General features: G+C 39.2%; 1 protein-coding gene across 10 annotated transcripts in view; it reads right to left on the bottom strand.

The window, feature by feature from the left end:
• LOC144306748 (uncharacterized) overlaps window positions 1-16,341 on the bottom strand; it is a 476,591-nt gene that overhangs the window by 186,842 nt on the left and 273,408 nt on the right. For all 10 annotated transcript variants that reach the window (XR_013373827.1, XM_077886290.1, XM_077886293.1 and 7 more), the window contains one exon: window positions 2,368-2,568. Coding sequence is in view for 9 of the 10 variants with exons in the window: in XM_077886290.1 (XP_077742416.1) it covers window positions 2,368-2,568 (201 nt within the window). In the remaining variant the exon portion in view is untranslated. The remainder of the gene's footprint in view (window positions 1-2,367; window positions 2,569-16,341) is intronic.

Genomic DNA, 16,341 nt, shown 5'->3' on the forward strand with positions numbered 1-16,341 from the left:
TTTCTATATTATGTCAAGCACTTGTGCATCGTATGTCACATTAAATTTTTAAAAAGATGAATACTATCGTATTCTGGCTCTCAGAGTCTAGCGAGTAGGAGGCACAGATGCAATCAAATAGAATACAATGTGGTAAGGGTTAGAGTGAAATATGAACACAGTGCTGAGGAAGAAGAGTGGAAGAAGTAATGAATTCCGCATGGAAGAGGAGGGTGGGAAGGGAATCAGGGGAGTTTCAGGGAATCTGAACAGAACCATACCAAATGAATGATACATTACCAAGCACAGACAAAGAGGGAAAAGTGCATTCTGGCTAAGTAGAAGGCAGCCCATACCTCACAGAATGTCGAACTATGTCCTAGTTAACCAAAGAGCCAGGAGACCATTCAGGAGGCTCTGACTGGCAAGGCCTCTGTGGGAGACAGAGAGGGAGCATCACAGGGTGACATTTCTGAAAAGGGACTTGATATTTTCTCTAACTCCATATAATGTTCCAGGTGCAGGGGAGGTGGATAAGGAGGCCAGGAGAAGCCAAAGGGCCTGGCAAGCTTAACCATGGCTCAGGAATAATCAGGAGCAGGGCTTCCAGGAGAAGGAAATGTCCCACGTTAGGTGTGTAAAACATGGGATAGTGGTCTGAGTAATGGCTTCTGAACATAACAGATCCTAATTCCTGGAAACTGTACATGATCCCTTCTCTGGCAATGACTTTGCAGATGCACTTAAGTATCTTAAGGTGGGGAGATTATTCTGGATCATCCAGCTGAACCCTAAATGTACTCATAAGGACACTCCTACGAGGGAGGTAGGGGGAGAAGACAATGTGGCCATGGATGGAGATCCCAGAGGGAAGCCACCACAGGCCAAAGAAGCCACCAGAAGCTATTAAAGACAAGGAACAGATTCTCCCATAGCCCTTGTCAGGAGTGTGGCCCTGTGAACACCTAAATTTCTATTGTATTAAGCCACTAAATTTGCAGAAATTTGCTATGATGACCATTAGAAACAATACACAGGGAGCAAAGAATTACTCGCCAAGGGCTTTTGGGTATCACGATTACCAGTCTTGGTAAGAATGATTCAGATGAAGGCACCTCAGCTACAAAGAAATAGAAGTCCAAGCTGAAGCCACATAGGAAGAGTAGATTATTATACTAAGTAACTGAGCAAAAAAATAGGGAATGAGGCCCACGTAAAAGCCGCAACTGGGTCAATACAAAGTGGATGGAAGACCTGCAAACCATACCACCAAACAGTGACACACAAAGAACTGGGTCTGCATAGTACAGGAAACAATAAGAGATACAGCAACTTGGAGGTAATCATGGAGCCCCCAACTTCCTGGCCCCAGATAGTCACTTCGTTTTAAGTGCCCACTGGATATGGAAGAGAGGGATGGAGAACATTTACATGCACCCTGGTTCAGTCGAGATGCTCTCAGAAACTAGATCAGGACAAGAACCATCTAATCAAAGACTTCAGTGGATCCAGATATGGTACAATCAGGGAAATGAGATATGAAATGCTAAAAAGCTTACCATGTGCCCTTTAGTCAAGATGTAAAACTCAATGAGATCCATTTCAGGAGGGTAGGGGCAAGGTGTGATATCTCCAGTAACCAATACAACCCTACAAGCAGGGGACTGAACGAGCCACAGCTGGAGATGATAGAGGCCAGATAAAATAACTGGACGAAGGTGGCAGATTGGCAGATATTTAGAGGAGAAGGCAAGTAACTTGCACAGCAAATGAGTGATTAGTGGAGCATGGGGGTAGCAGATAAATGATGACATTAATTTTTCATTACCAGACTGGCAGGAAAAGATTATAGTAGAACAGAGAGAATGAGTGTGCCTCTAGCTATACCGAGTCTAAAATATTAGTGGATTGGGATGCCTGGGTGGCTCAGCGGTTGAGCGTCTACCTTTGACTCACGGTGTGATCCCGGATTCCCAGGATCGAGGCCCACATCAGGCTCCCTGCATGGAGCCTGCTTCTCACTCTGCCTGTGTCTCTGCCTCTCTATGTGTGTCTCTCATGAATAAATAAATAAAATCTTTTAAAAAAATAAAATACTAGTGGGTCATGCCAGGGGTGACATCCAGAAGACAACAGATGCTGGCATCTGAAGCTCAGAATGTTAAAAACGTTTGCACGTTCAAAAAAGTTGTCTGTAATGTGCTCTTTCACCTTCTTCCTCCTGATGCATTACTATGAAAGGAATCCAAAAAAGATCACGAAAATGTTAATATCCAAAATCAACATTTGTGAACTCTTCTCCTACCACCCACTCATAAGAGAAATCTCATGCTGGCAGCACTTAAAAGTAAAGAAGTGTTTCAAAGAACAGTAGAAAATAATTCTTACCATTAGCCTTTTCCCTCTTCTGACAGTGTTCAGGACATTTGATGGAATGGACAAAAGAGAACAACCATCCATGGACCAGAGTGGTGGAGAACGATGTTCGATGATGATCCCGGGGATGACCAAATGATGGAAAAGATGGCACATTTGATGAATTTGCAGAGGACATCCAGTTAGACACTCCTGGAAGAACAAATGCAAATCCTATGGAAAAAAAAAAAAAAAAACACAGTATATTCACTAATATGGACCACCTGGGAAAAGAAATGAGGGTGGAGGGAGGGCGGTGTGCTGGGTGGGGGGGGGGGGGGGGCACAGAGGAGACACACACCGATTTATCTGCGAAAGTACAGGTATGCTTACCAGGTGCTTAAAGGATGCATTTGTGCCCTAGAGCTATAGAAGCTATGCTCCCCCCCACCAAAATGCTCAAGTGTACAGTGCTCTGCGGCAGAATGCTAGCCTGGAACCAGCTAAAAGGTAGAGGAAGGACCTTTGGACCACAGCAGTAATGAGAGGATGGTAAAACAGCACCTCTACCTTAGTGAGCTTTTGGACAAGAAAGACAAATATCCATAAGGAACAACTGCCACAACAAAAAGGACATCATAAAATATATGTAAATAAACAGACATGAGCAAATAGGCTTTATTTGTTAAGACCTATTACAGAAACACATCTCATGGTCTCCAATTGAACTCTGAAGGTCAAGGGACGTTTAGGGAAAGTGCTATTCCAGAAAAAAAGGGACATTAGCAGCAAAAGTCCAAAACATGCCCAACAATTAATCACATCACCTTACATTTGCATTGCATTTATATGAACACTGCTTCCTAACACCTCATCTGAACCCTAGCAGAGCTATGCATATGGTGATGCCTCCAAGATTTGACCATGGATTCACTCTGCTTTTGTTTATTAGGTGCCTACTTTATCAATCATATGGAGGAGAAATATAAACCTAATAATCCCTGCCCCTAGGAAGTTAAAAGCCAGTAAGATGGAAAATATAAAATACAGAAGTATAAAAATAGAAAGCAAAATGTAAATATAAAAATGGACAGGTAACAGTGAAGTAGCCTTATAAGGCAAGAAATGACAAAGCAAAATGAAGGTTATGAGTCTTTAAGCAAAGACAAGGTGGAAGTTGTGAGCTGAAGCTCAGGAGGAATGGATCAAAGACAAGGGAGCAGAAATGTGGGTGAAGGAGATACCAAAGGACTGGAACAAAAGAAGGCAGGAATGAGGCTGACATGATTGGAGTTAGAACACTACACACAGAAAATCAATCCTTCCTGCAAGAGAGAAGATGGTAAGGGCCAATGATGGGCTTTACACAGAACCACTGGAAATTTTAGACCAGAAATGAAACACAAAATATGGGCTTTAATCAGAAAGTTCCACCACCAAGACAAGACCGCATACCTGTCTCATAGAGACTAATTAGGAGGGGGTCATGATCTAGACATAAAGCCATGAGTTCCTGATCAAGGAAGAAGCAAAGAAAGAGTTGAAGGAAAGACAGCTGGGGAGAAAAAAAAATACTAATGGCAACCAAAAGGTTTCAGTAACCATGTGGATGAAGAAAATAATGGGAAAGGGAAAAGATAAAAATTGTTTAGGATTACACTTCAGCTCCAAGAAGATTAGGGAGATGGCTAATAAGTCACTGGGAAGAAAGAAAATGGACACAAATTGAAAAGTGATTCTGCTATAGAGACGCCAAATTGGAGGTACAGATGGTATAACTTGAATGAAATCTCTTCTGGGGGGCAGGGGTAAGAGCAAATGTGTGCACTGTCACTGCTCTGGCAGGAAGCTGAATAAGGGCTATAATCTTAGAGAAACCATTTACAGAAAGAATTCAGGGGCTATGAGATGGAAAGGTTTTGGAATTTCTCAAACACATCACAGCTTCTGATTTTAGTGGCAAACTATTAGGAAAAATCCCAAACCAAAGAACTTGGAAATACTTCAGAGATGAGGCTGGGTTTATACCATGAACATATTTCTCAAAATATTTCAAAGACAAACATCTAACAAGCAATAGTCATCCTAAAATACCAAGCTCAATTTTATGGTTAGTAATGACAGCCAACAGCATTCGATAGAATTTCACTAAGAAAATAAGTTATGGCTAACTAATAATTTGATTTTACTCACTAATGCCATGACAAAAAAAAAAAAATCAAAGCAATGTCACCAAAAGGTATGTAGAGTCTCATATTCTTACTAACTGCCCCCCCCCATGACATGGACAATCATAATAATCTCGCACATATAGATTTTTGGTTTAAGACCGTAAACATTGTAAGCTCCAGGGTCAAAGGGCCAACGAAGGTTTCTGAAACTAAGAAGGTAAATTGAATATGGATTGTTTTCAACTTCTGGTAAGGAACACAAAGTTGGAGTCATTTCTACAACTGCGGTGACTGAGCGTTTCTGGCGTTGGTCGTTAATTGGAAGGGCAATGATACGGTTTCTGTGTACATATAAACACATGTAATAATCAAATCCTATCTTCCTGTTAAAGAGATCCTCATCATCATATTACAAACAAAAACATCACCCTGCTCTCCTGTCTCATTCCCTCCTCTGTCTGCAGTAAGACACCAAAAATAAAAGGAAAACCATTTTTTGAAATTAGAAAAACAAAGATGTCTAGTATTTGTTATTAATTTATTTAGTAATAATGACCAATTTATTTAATATTTATTATGTACCTAATACTATTCTAAGCCCTCAAATATTCTCACAAAACTCTATGCAGTAGCTACTGTTATCACCAACCCCATTTTACATAAGGAGAAACTAAGGCACAGAGAAAGTGAGGCGGTTGACCCAAAATTACATCCCTAGCATGTAGACTGCCAGGATTTGAATCTAAGCAGTAGGATTCCAGTGTCCTACACTCAATCTGCATGCTGTCTATCCTGTTTCTCAAATACATGCTCCAACACCATACCTTCTATTTAAAAAAAAAAAAAAAGTAAACTATTGTTTAAAGACAGTAAACATTGTCTATGACCTAAGTGTTTTTTGATTATTTCAAAAATCTCCAAGAGTACCAGATACAAACAAACCAAAATAGCCACACACATACACTTTCTGAAGACAGTTTAAATAAAAAGGATTCCACATGGATGCAGAAAATTTTGACCATTTAGGGTGACAAAAGACAATGAAATGAGATATATTGAAAGACAAGTTGTAAGCATCCACTCCCAAAAAAAGCAATTTCTCCTAAAAGACACACTTATCTACTTTTTAAAGTAGAGCTTGAAGTAAATACTATGTTACTTTTAAGATAACTTCAGGATTTATTCTGCACTTCATAAATCTTCCTTAAATCTTCCTTCTATCATCCGTAATTGAAATCTAAATCTCAGTTTAAAAGAATTACACAAGATCGAGTACATGATCATGATCATACAGGTTGAAATATCAATTTTTAATGAAAGTTGTCATATTACAAACAAAAACATTACCCTGCTCTCCTATCTCATTTCCTCCTCCATCTGCAGTAAGACACCAAAAATAAAAGGAAAACCATTTTTTGAAATTAGAAACACAAAGATGTGTAAAGAATAGATTTTAACTGAAGGCCTTCACAAGTAACAATCCAATTAATTGCAATTTTAATTTGCCTCACATTTCTCTGGATCAAATGTTCTCAATTGGCTACTTTTATCTAAGACATTTATTTTCAATGAAATAGTTTACTTCAAAACCAAAAGGAAAAAATTCCTCCATAGTTATTGAAAGGCAGAGAAAAAAGCAACTAAGGATTTTATTGATGAAATGCGATTTTCCATGTGTTCTATTTCAAATATGGGCAGAGGAAGAAATGATTTTGGGATCCAATCTTGCATGATCCTGTGATAATCCAGAATTGATAACATAGCACACAAGTATTAGATCACGTGGTCCTACCAGGACGAATCCAAATGGAGTTTTAGAAGTGAAGTGCTAGAAATAGCATTAAAAGCTTTATCAAGAGTTACAGGAGAGGGACACCCCAGGTGGCTCAGCCGTTTAGCACCATCTTCAGCCCAGGGCATGATCCTGGAGACCCAAGATGGAGCCCCATGTCGGGCTCCCTGCATGGAGCCTGCTTCTCCCTCTGCCTGTGTCTCTGCCTCTCTCTCTCTCTGTCTCATGAATAAATAAACAAAATCTTAAAAAAAAAAAAAAAAAAGAGTTACAGGAGAGACTGGAAACCACCACAGCACCATCATGTCTTTATTCATAGGTCCTAGTGAGCCCTTCCTTGAACACTATGGTTGGTATGGGGGATAAAACGGGAAATGTGGGTGGCCATGTTTCTCTCTTTCTGACCATACACGATCTAACAGCTCTTAATATCCACTGTAATGCCAATGTAGTTGAAAAAATACAAACAACAAGGAGTCTTTTAAACTCATTGTCAACGAGAACAACAGAAGCCAGAAAATCAGTACTTTAAAAAGAAACTACATTTAAAATATACCTTGAAATCAGCTCCTATAAATGACTCTGGGATTCCATGAAATCTTGGGACTTCTACGTACTTTAAAAATCTTAAGGACACTTGGGTAGCTCAGTCAGTTAAACATCTGGCTCTTGATTTCAGTTCAGGTCCTAATGTAACGGTCCTGAGATAGAGCCCTGTGTCAGGCTCCATATTCAGCAAGGAGTCTGCTTGAGATTCTCTCTCTCCTTCTCTTGTCCCTCCCACTGCTCTCATGCCTTCTCTCCAAATAAATAATTAAAAAAAAAAAACTAAATAAAATAAAAATCTTAGCTGCTTAGATCTATGCCTACAAAAATTAAAAATAGCAGGTTGGCTTAACAGGTCATAGTTTCTTATTATTCCCCACTTCAGAAGTGTTTCTTAATGCCTCACCCCAACATAGAACAATCTAAGACTATCTTTTCCAAACCACATAAAACAGAAACTAGCACACAGGATAGCTGCTCATGAGTTCTCTAGGAAAAGATTCTGTGCTTAAAGTGTGAGACACATAGTATGCTATGGTCTTTCCCTCCTGGGGATGCACTGTATACATGAGTAAACTCACGACTCTGAGAAGTCCACATAAACTTTGCAAAGTGTTGTCTACACTTATATGATAGAATGCATTTCAACAAATACTTCATGGGGGATTAAGAACTGAGCTTTTGAAAAGTTGCTCTAGGTTCCTGACCTCAGCATTAAATTTAAGAATTCATCCCCCAAGTTATCCTTAATCATAACAACACACATTCACAGCTCTGATGAGCAAGGCATATCTAACATCTCAGATTCCCTTACAGAAGGCTCTCATCCAGTCAAATTAATCTCTTCCCCATGTCCCCAACAGTTAATTGCCCTACTGTTTCGTTCAGACCATTCTCAGTGGTAAAATTTCTGCCTTCAATCATTTTATTCAACTTAAACCCCACCCAAATCCCTCCTGTGTCTCTTCCAACTAATGTTCCTTTCCTTGAATAGGTTATTCAAATAAAATAGCACTTGCTCAGGACTACCTAATACCTATATTTCATAATATAGATACTCATGTACATATTTGCTATACAGATATCTGGTCACCCAACCACCCAAGGATTGGCTGAGAATAGGCTCTAAAAGCTCTTAGTTTTTCCTTCATTGCCTAATATATAGTATTTTGCTTCAACAGAGTGGATACCCTATACATAAATGTTGATGGATTAGAAAACCCATGCCAGCAGCCATTCAAGTAATATTGCAATACTACACAGGTTTCGAGCATTAATTAACAGAATGACACCCGAATGACTCAAAACACTTAATTGTGCATATTTTTATCCTCCAGAAAATCTTTTGGCTTGGTTTAGATATTATCAACTTAGGTCTACAAATCAACATCTCAAAGGGATTCCTTAAGAATGACTTAATATACACAGACCACACTCAGACTTTGAAAACAGTGAGTAGCATTAGGATTTCCATGCCATCTGGGATCCTTAAGTCCATTCCTTACTCCTTAGTCTGCATATCAAAATCTGTAACTCCAGATATATTTATGTTGTATAAACACAAGACTTATTTGATTCCCTATCCAAGATATCCGTGTGGCCCTCTCCCTTTCAGGGGACCTCAGGTGATAAGAGCCTAGCTAAACATATAGCAACAATAAGTTATTCCCATCTCTATGGAAAAAATAAGTTCATTTGTAGCAGTATCCAATTTTAGCAAATCAAACAAGGAAACTCAGTGAAATCTGAGGTGCAGAGGATTCACAAAGAATGCTGGACTTCGAGGTAACTGGATAATACACCTGGAGGGAATATAATATGCATTTACCAGTCTGACATCTGAAAAACCACTCAGGAAAATGACTGGCCTAATAGTCAAATGTTACATTTTCTTAACCAGGTAAAAAGATCAATATACCATTATATATAGACCAGCTGAATCATTGCAAAAGCAGTTCATTATGTAATTCCAAAATTAGAATCACAGTTCTGCGGCTTACATTAAGGAGCATACAAACTTCCATAGGAAGTCATAGGAGGACTGATTAAAACCCTGGAGCAAGTGATCCAGGTGCAAATCTTGAGTCCATTTCTTACTATAATCTTACTGGGGGCAAATTTCTTCTGCTTTTCACTGAGTTTCCTCAACTAACAAATGGGGATAAAGTAATGATCTACCCCATTATGTTGTTATTAAGTTTCAATTCGGTGATGCCAGGACACCCTTACGACATTGAGTAGTGCACACTATGCAATATATATTAACACTATTACATCCCTATGATCTAAGTAAAAATTTTAACTTAAAGGCTAGTACTGCAATTACTAAGTTAGGGCATATATAAACCTCCATCATGCTGCCCTTAATGTTAGACATGTTGTGTGGATTACTTATTGCAGATGCAACAGAAAGGACTTGCTATGGATATTTATTAGTAATCAATATTAGCAATCCCTAAGTCCTACATATACTTGCAGGGAAGGTAAAATTAGAACATTAGGCAAACATCATCACTGGGAAATCCATTAGGCAATTTAAATTACAATTTTGCTTTGGCCTTTGTGTGAAAGCTGTATGTTTGCACAGAACTATCATTAATTGATACACATCTACCATGTTTGTATCTTCACATGGGTTTAATATCATGTAGAAAACTTTGAACATGAACGATACTAACATTTTTCTCTTTCCTTGATGAAAGGAAAACTTACCAAAAAATTTGTTTTGGTTCTTTCATTTAACACATTAACGGATGCTTTATGTGAAAAACGTACACATTTTCATCTTATTACCCTAAAAAACTTAATACATCCACAAGTTCTTCCATTATGAATAAATGTAAATTATTTTAACAAAGTCTTAAAAGGTATCATTTGAGGAAAGAGCTCAAATTCAAACCTACTTGATAACATTTCTGGTTATTCATTATGTATTCTACCTTTCCTCATCTCTATTTCCTGGATTTTCTTTTAAAAAATTTTAAATAATCTCTATACCCAATGTGAGGATTAAATTTATAACCCTGAGATCAAGAGTCAAATCCTCTACTGATTGAGCCAGCCAGGGGCCATCGATATTTTTTAAGTCAACTCTAGGCCCAGCATGCAGCTTGAACTCACAATCCCAAGATCAAGAATCTCATGCTCTACCAACTAAGGAAGCCAAGTGCCCCCACACACACCTCTATGTCTTAATCCTTTCCTATCACTCACTATACCTCAAGATCATATTCTTTCTTATCTTTAAATCTCATACTTCCTTTGTATATAAGCTTTCAGTATTGTGATTCACTTTCTAGAAGTCTCATTTCTCCCCTTTTCCTTTGAGAAGAATCGCTTGTTGGTATTTAATGCTGATACAAAGTGAAATGACAATGTAAGCAGCTAAGATCCAGCTTCAAATCAGCTTGTTGATTCTGTAAGGATATGCTCTCCCCTTCATAGAAGATGGTAAGACTTGATTTCCACTTACTATATTCTCCACACCACAGGGCTAAGGAACAAAACGGATTTAAATGATTAACATGCAAACTGAAAATAATTTTGAATTATAGCATACATTGAAAATTTTCTCATTATACATATAACATATGAAGCATAAGTTCTCATTATATTTATAATGACATATGCAATGAGATGTGTTTATTCATATATGGAACCTAAAGCAATTTTATATCTTCTATAATGAAATCTAGTGGTAACTATTATTTAAGAAAACGAAATTCTGAAATTTTATTTTGGTCTGATTAGCACATTCTTAGTATTATAAAACTACCTGAGTTTTGCAAGATGCCTGTGTGCCTTGTATATAAACATGCAAAAAGGCCCAGAAATCCCATACTATCTGCTGTCCTGGTTATTTCTATGTAGTAATACTGCTTAGAGATAATAAACAACATGTTAGCTTTCCAAGCAATGTTTGTTTTTAAAAGATCTTGGTATTTTTATTTAGAATTAGGGTTATAGTTCTCTTAAAAGTGAGCATAAGATCATCTAGCTGAAGTTCCTCCCTAAAATATATATTAACCATAGGGGACCCTGAGGACATGAATCCCTATCCAGAATTTGATATAAAGCTGATTTCATCTTTGAATCTACCTAAAAGTGGGATTAGTTAATGAAGAACTAAAAAGGACACAGAAATTGTTTTATCTAGCAGTATAAACACAGGAATTCAGCCTTAGCAATGAGGATCCACCAAAGAGGTGAGGAACAGGAGTCAGCTCTCTCTAGCCCCTCTGCCTTTCTGTCTAAAGGCTACTGGCTCCATTTGCTCACTATGCAAGCAGACGACCCCATATATGGCCTGTGGACCTGCTGGTAGCTAAATGGAATGGGTCTGACACCACTTCACCTTTCTTTACAGAGGTCACTGACCTCAATTTTCATAATGAATCGCTTTAGAAATGCATTTGTTTCTAAATACTCCAGAAGAGGTCAGATTGGTCTGAGATAGCACTTCCTTACTTAAAACTCACCCAGAGTGCCAGCTGTAGGTCAAATTGTGTGTGTCCCCTGTATTCCTCCAGGACACCTGCAAAATGACTTACCAAATCCTCTTCATCCCCCAACTATCCAATCTAGCGTAACCCTGTCCTTTCCCCATCCCCAAGGATCCCTCACTACAGAGGCTTACTCGGCCCAGCCTTCTCTGCTCTACATCTGACCAGCATTCCTTAAACACTGAGTAATACACAAAAGTTCACTCATACTCCAAGTTTTGACACAAGTTATTTTATTAAATTTTCAAAATATGTATCCAAACGTCACCAGGAATAAAGCCCTTAAGCTTGTACACGACTCTAAAGCCAAAATAAATTTATAAGACAAATTCCAGAAAAGCTATGAAACCAACACAGTGTAATAGTATTAATTGAATTAGATAGAGGAGGCCTGAGCTCACAGCCCAACTACAGTAGCAGGGAGGCGACAGCCAAGATGCTCCCAAGCCGAGAGGGCTTGCTCTACTCTGGCTAGCAGAGTGGTTCAATTCTCCCGCCACTTTTCCAATTAACCTATATCGGAAACGGATGTCACCTAGCCTAAACTTGGTGGAAACTCATCATTTATAAATCAATGGTTAGCCCAAACAACGACAATGACTGAAGAGCAGGCACAAATGTAAACACAGGTGTGTAAGTTCCCTGGGACGATCTTGTTACAACATTACCATCCAAGTGATTCAGCACCTATTTATGCCAGTTTATTATTGTTACCAAAATGAAAACACAAAGTTGTAGTGCCCTGGAAGAGAAGGAAGTCCCCCAGAGTATGTGCGCTGGACAGAAGTCTACACAGCCCACTTAACGGACGAGGTTCCCCAGATACTCTCCTTCTTCCTGACCCCCAGTTCAGCTACCATATGGCAAAACAATAGGATGAGTGGATCCCTCCCAAGGAGCCAAGTCTTACTTTCCAAGAATATTCATCATATAAAAATAAATTCTTGGAAGAGACTACTACGTCTTTAATCCAAAGAGTATATTTTAAATTCTAGAATCCCAGCATGATGGGCAGAGAGAAAAGGAGGGGAGGAGGGGGAAAGAAAGCAGGGGAGGGCTGGGTCGCTCAGTCAGTTGAGTGTCTGCCTTCAGCTCAGGTCATGATCCTGGGGGTCCTGGGATGAGCCTTGTTATCAGACTCCATGATCAGCAGAGAGTCTGCCTCTCTCTCTCCCCTATCCCCTGCATGTGATCTCTCTCTTTCTCTTATTCTCTCTCTCTCTCTCTCAAATAAATAAAAAGTCTTAAAAAAAAAAAGAGAGAGTGGGCAGGAGGAAGCACAGGAAGGAGGGGAGCTGGAAGGATTTCTTTTGGGGGACAGTTTTTAGGAAAAACTGATTGAATTCCCATCGTTCCCTAGTGCACACACATTCCACACACTTCTTTTCATCCCTCAACCAATAGCCTTTTGATCCTTAATATCATTCCCACAGCAAATGCCAACCTGTGTGTGCCTGATGATGAGAACCCACATAGAGGCACACACACAGCGCAGCCTGTGCCCCACCTCAGGTCTACAAGCTTAGGTCTAAGTAGTTCAAAAGCACCAGCTCCTTCCTCCCCCTCCCCTTTTCCTTTCTCTAGAAAAGTACACATGGGTCCCAAAGGAAGTAGTAGCCCTAAAACAAGAAATGTGTCTATCATCTGCTGTAGCTGTGCAATCCCAAAGGCAGGACGCGTTCAGGCCAGGCCGGAGGAAGAGCAGTACATCCGTCCCCAGGAGGACTTGCACAGTCTCCGCCCAGCACGTCTTCACCTCAGCAGAAACAACTACATTCTCAATCAGTTTAACTCACCTCCCTTTTTCCCAGAGATCTACCACATGAGATTCGTTGTGAAGCCAGTGTCTTTCAAGAAAACCAAACTGCAACGAGATGATCATCATTGATCACAGGGCCAGGCATTAGTGCAAACTCAGATCGTGCCAGTCACGTGCCACACAGGGGCCCTACCTCTGTTTCCACCTTTGGTCTCACAACACTGAGGTATGTGGGATTACTACAAGGGATAGTGCTGTCGCTGTTTCAGTATCCACACACACTGTTCTTCTAAGCTGAAACATTTAAAACTATTGTCCCCAAAAGGTCATTAGTGTGCCCTGGCACAGAAGTCATCTATAATTGACATGTGGTTGGGCACCTGGGTGGCTCAGTGGTTGAGCATCTGCCTTCAGCTCAGGGTGTGATCCCAGGGTCCTGGGATCGGGTCCCACATAGGGCTCCCTGCAGGGAGCCTGCTTCTCCTCTACCTGTCTCTCTGCCTCTCTGTGTCTCCCACGAATAAATAAATTAAAACTTAAAATAAATAAAGACTCTCATCTCCAATCAAGCTTACATTTTGAGGAACTGGAGGTCGAGACATTGACAGATGAATTTGGCAGGGGGGGAGGGGGTGGGGTGGGGGGGACACACAACCCCATAACTGACACCCCTATTCCAATGCCACATCAGTTCAAGAAACAGGACACTGGAAGCCCTTGTATGAGTCCCTCCCAGGTCACAGCCTTTGTCCGGCAGGGGTAGCCCCTCCAATGGCTTTTGCTTTCCAACTTTTGATAATTTTACCAACTTTATTTGATGTTTCTAAATCTATACTTTTTTTTTTTTAACAGAACCATTTAAAGCAATAAATTAACCTCTGAGTAGTGCTATAGCTGCATCCCTCAGTCTTTGATACCCGAGGCATGCATTATTGACACTTCCAAATACACCCTTTGACCTGTGGGTTTTTTAGAAGTGAACTGTTCAATTTCCAAATGTGGGGGAATTTTCTAGATGCCTTTCTGTTACTAACATCTGCCTTAATTTTGCTGTTGTCAGAGAACATACTTGGTATAATTTCAATCCCTGTTACAGTAGAGAAGCCTGTTTGATGGCTCAGCACATCAACTTCACATTTAGAATGTTAATAGTAGCATATTTTGACAGAGCTGCATTCACTATGGCCACATGAATTAAAAATATCAGTCACTTATAGGATTGCATAAGTAAACAGAAGCAAGCCAACAATAAAATTTATTTAATGAGGTGAGAATTCGGTTTCTACTTGGGGAAAATGGACAAAGTATTTATTTTTAGTTGCCAAAATATTTTTTTTTTACCCAAATCACTAACAGACTGAAAGTAGTATAATCCTATCTTAGAATTATACAAAATTTTAAAACTTTTTATACAATTTCTAAACTGATTATTCATACAACTTCTAAACCAAATACTAATCACTCTGCTTCTAAGAGACACATTCTAGGTGTTATCAATAGATCAGTAACAACCTTCCTTAAAACTTACCCTGGGTCAAAGTGAACTGGACTAGGACTTGAGATTTTTTTTTTCTTAAGAAATATCCGGAAAATGATTGTCCAATATCAACATTCATATATCAAAGTTATATAAAATAAAACTGTAAACCTTTTCTTCAAAGATTTCCAAATAGAAGGGAAACAAAGCTATAAAACCACTTGATTTCCAAAAAAGGATGTTAACTTTAAAATACTGCAAAATTGGGATGCCTGGGTGGCTCGGTGGTTGAGCACCTGCCTTTGGCTCAGGGGGTGATCCTGGAGTTCCAAGATCGAGTCCCACATCAGACTCCCTGAATAAAGCTTGCTTCTCCCTCTGCTTCTGCCTCTGCCTTTGCCTCTGTCTCTGCCTCTCTCTGTCTCTTTTTCTCTCTCTCTCATGAATAAATTTTTTTTCTCATTATTAAAAAAAAATATTTTTCTCATTATTAAAAAAAAATACTGCAAAATTTCTAAAAATGAAAACACCTAATGCTTATGGCCTTTCTTTAGTAAAGACTATTTAGTAAAGTATTGTTCCCCCAAAGCTATTTAAACAGCACAATTCAGAAGTAAACCTTATTTATGTGAGTTCCCAGTCACGGATTTGACCCACATAATTTAAGTTATATAAATCAAAACAGCGAGGCAACATTCTGGAAGGCAGGGTCTTCCATTATACAGTTTTTCAGCTTGAAGATAAACATGAACTAAAAGCAGCATAAATGTTTCCTGGATGCTTTTTGTCACACAGCTAAGTAGAGAGGCTTTCTAATGTCCAATTTTTAAATTGCTCCAAAAATGATTTCCGTAAATACTATGGAAATAGCATGATTAGGGCCAAAGTAGAGCATGCTAACTGCTCACATGTTTGCAATCACCTTTTAAAAGAAGACTCCATAGACGCACCTTCTGGGGTCGCTGCATTCCAGCCTGCAATTAGTAATATTGTGTGCACAGAGCTGGTGGCTGGACTATGCTCATACTAGTTCAAACATTCCTCTGCTGAGCCTGTGTTAATGAAAATTCTCCTTTCCAAAGATTCTTTTGGACCATTCTTACAGAAATCTTGTAGCAGAGCCAGCAAACGGCCTCATGCAGATCTGCAACTGTACATTTTTCAGGCATTACACGAGATTTTCTTATACAGTTCCCTATTAAAATGGTTTAAATTCCAAACCAAGCCTTGGGAAACAGAGCAGACACTATCTTGAGCCCTTCTACAGCATCTGGCAATGGGGTGAGAGAACTGAAATGAACAAACAAAAGTAGTTTTCAGCTCTTAAGTTGGAGAAGCAAATTAATCCCTACTATGGGAACAAGGAATAAAGCCTTTTGTTATCATTGATCGTGAAATGTTCTTATGACAATTTTGATTTTACCAAATTAGGTTTTGGCCATAGCCTGCAGGTATTTCCCTGTTGCATTCTGGATTAATCCTCCTTTATAGCTGACTCCTGTCAAAATGACAAAGGAGAATTGATTTCTTTCGGTGAGGTATCCTTATCAATGGAAACTTGTATGCATTGATTGATGGGGTGTTAGAGGAAAGGACCATTAATTGATTTGTAATAAATAAAGCACAATCTCCACTTATGACTAGCAATTGATAAAGGCAGCTTTTCCTTCATTGGTAAATTTCTTTATACTAAAACGTATGAAAGCAGTCCAACTCAACCATTACTCAACTTATTAATGTAACAGCTTTATTCACACAAT

Source organism: Canis aureus, chromosome 37 (genome assembly GCF_053574225.1).
Source record: "Canis aureus isolate CA01 chromosome 37, VMU_Caureus_v.1.0, whole genome shotgun sequence".
NCBI lineage: Eukaryota > Metazoa > Chordata > Mammalia > Carnivora > Canidae > Canis > Canis aureus.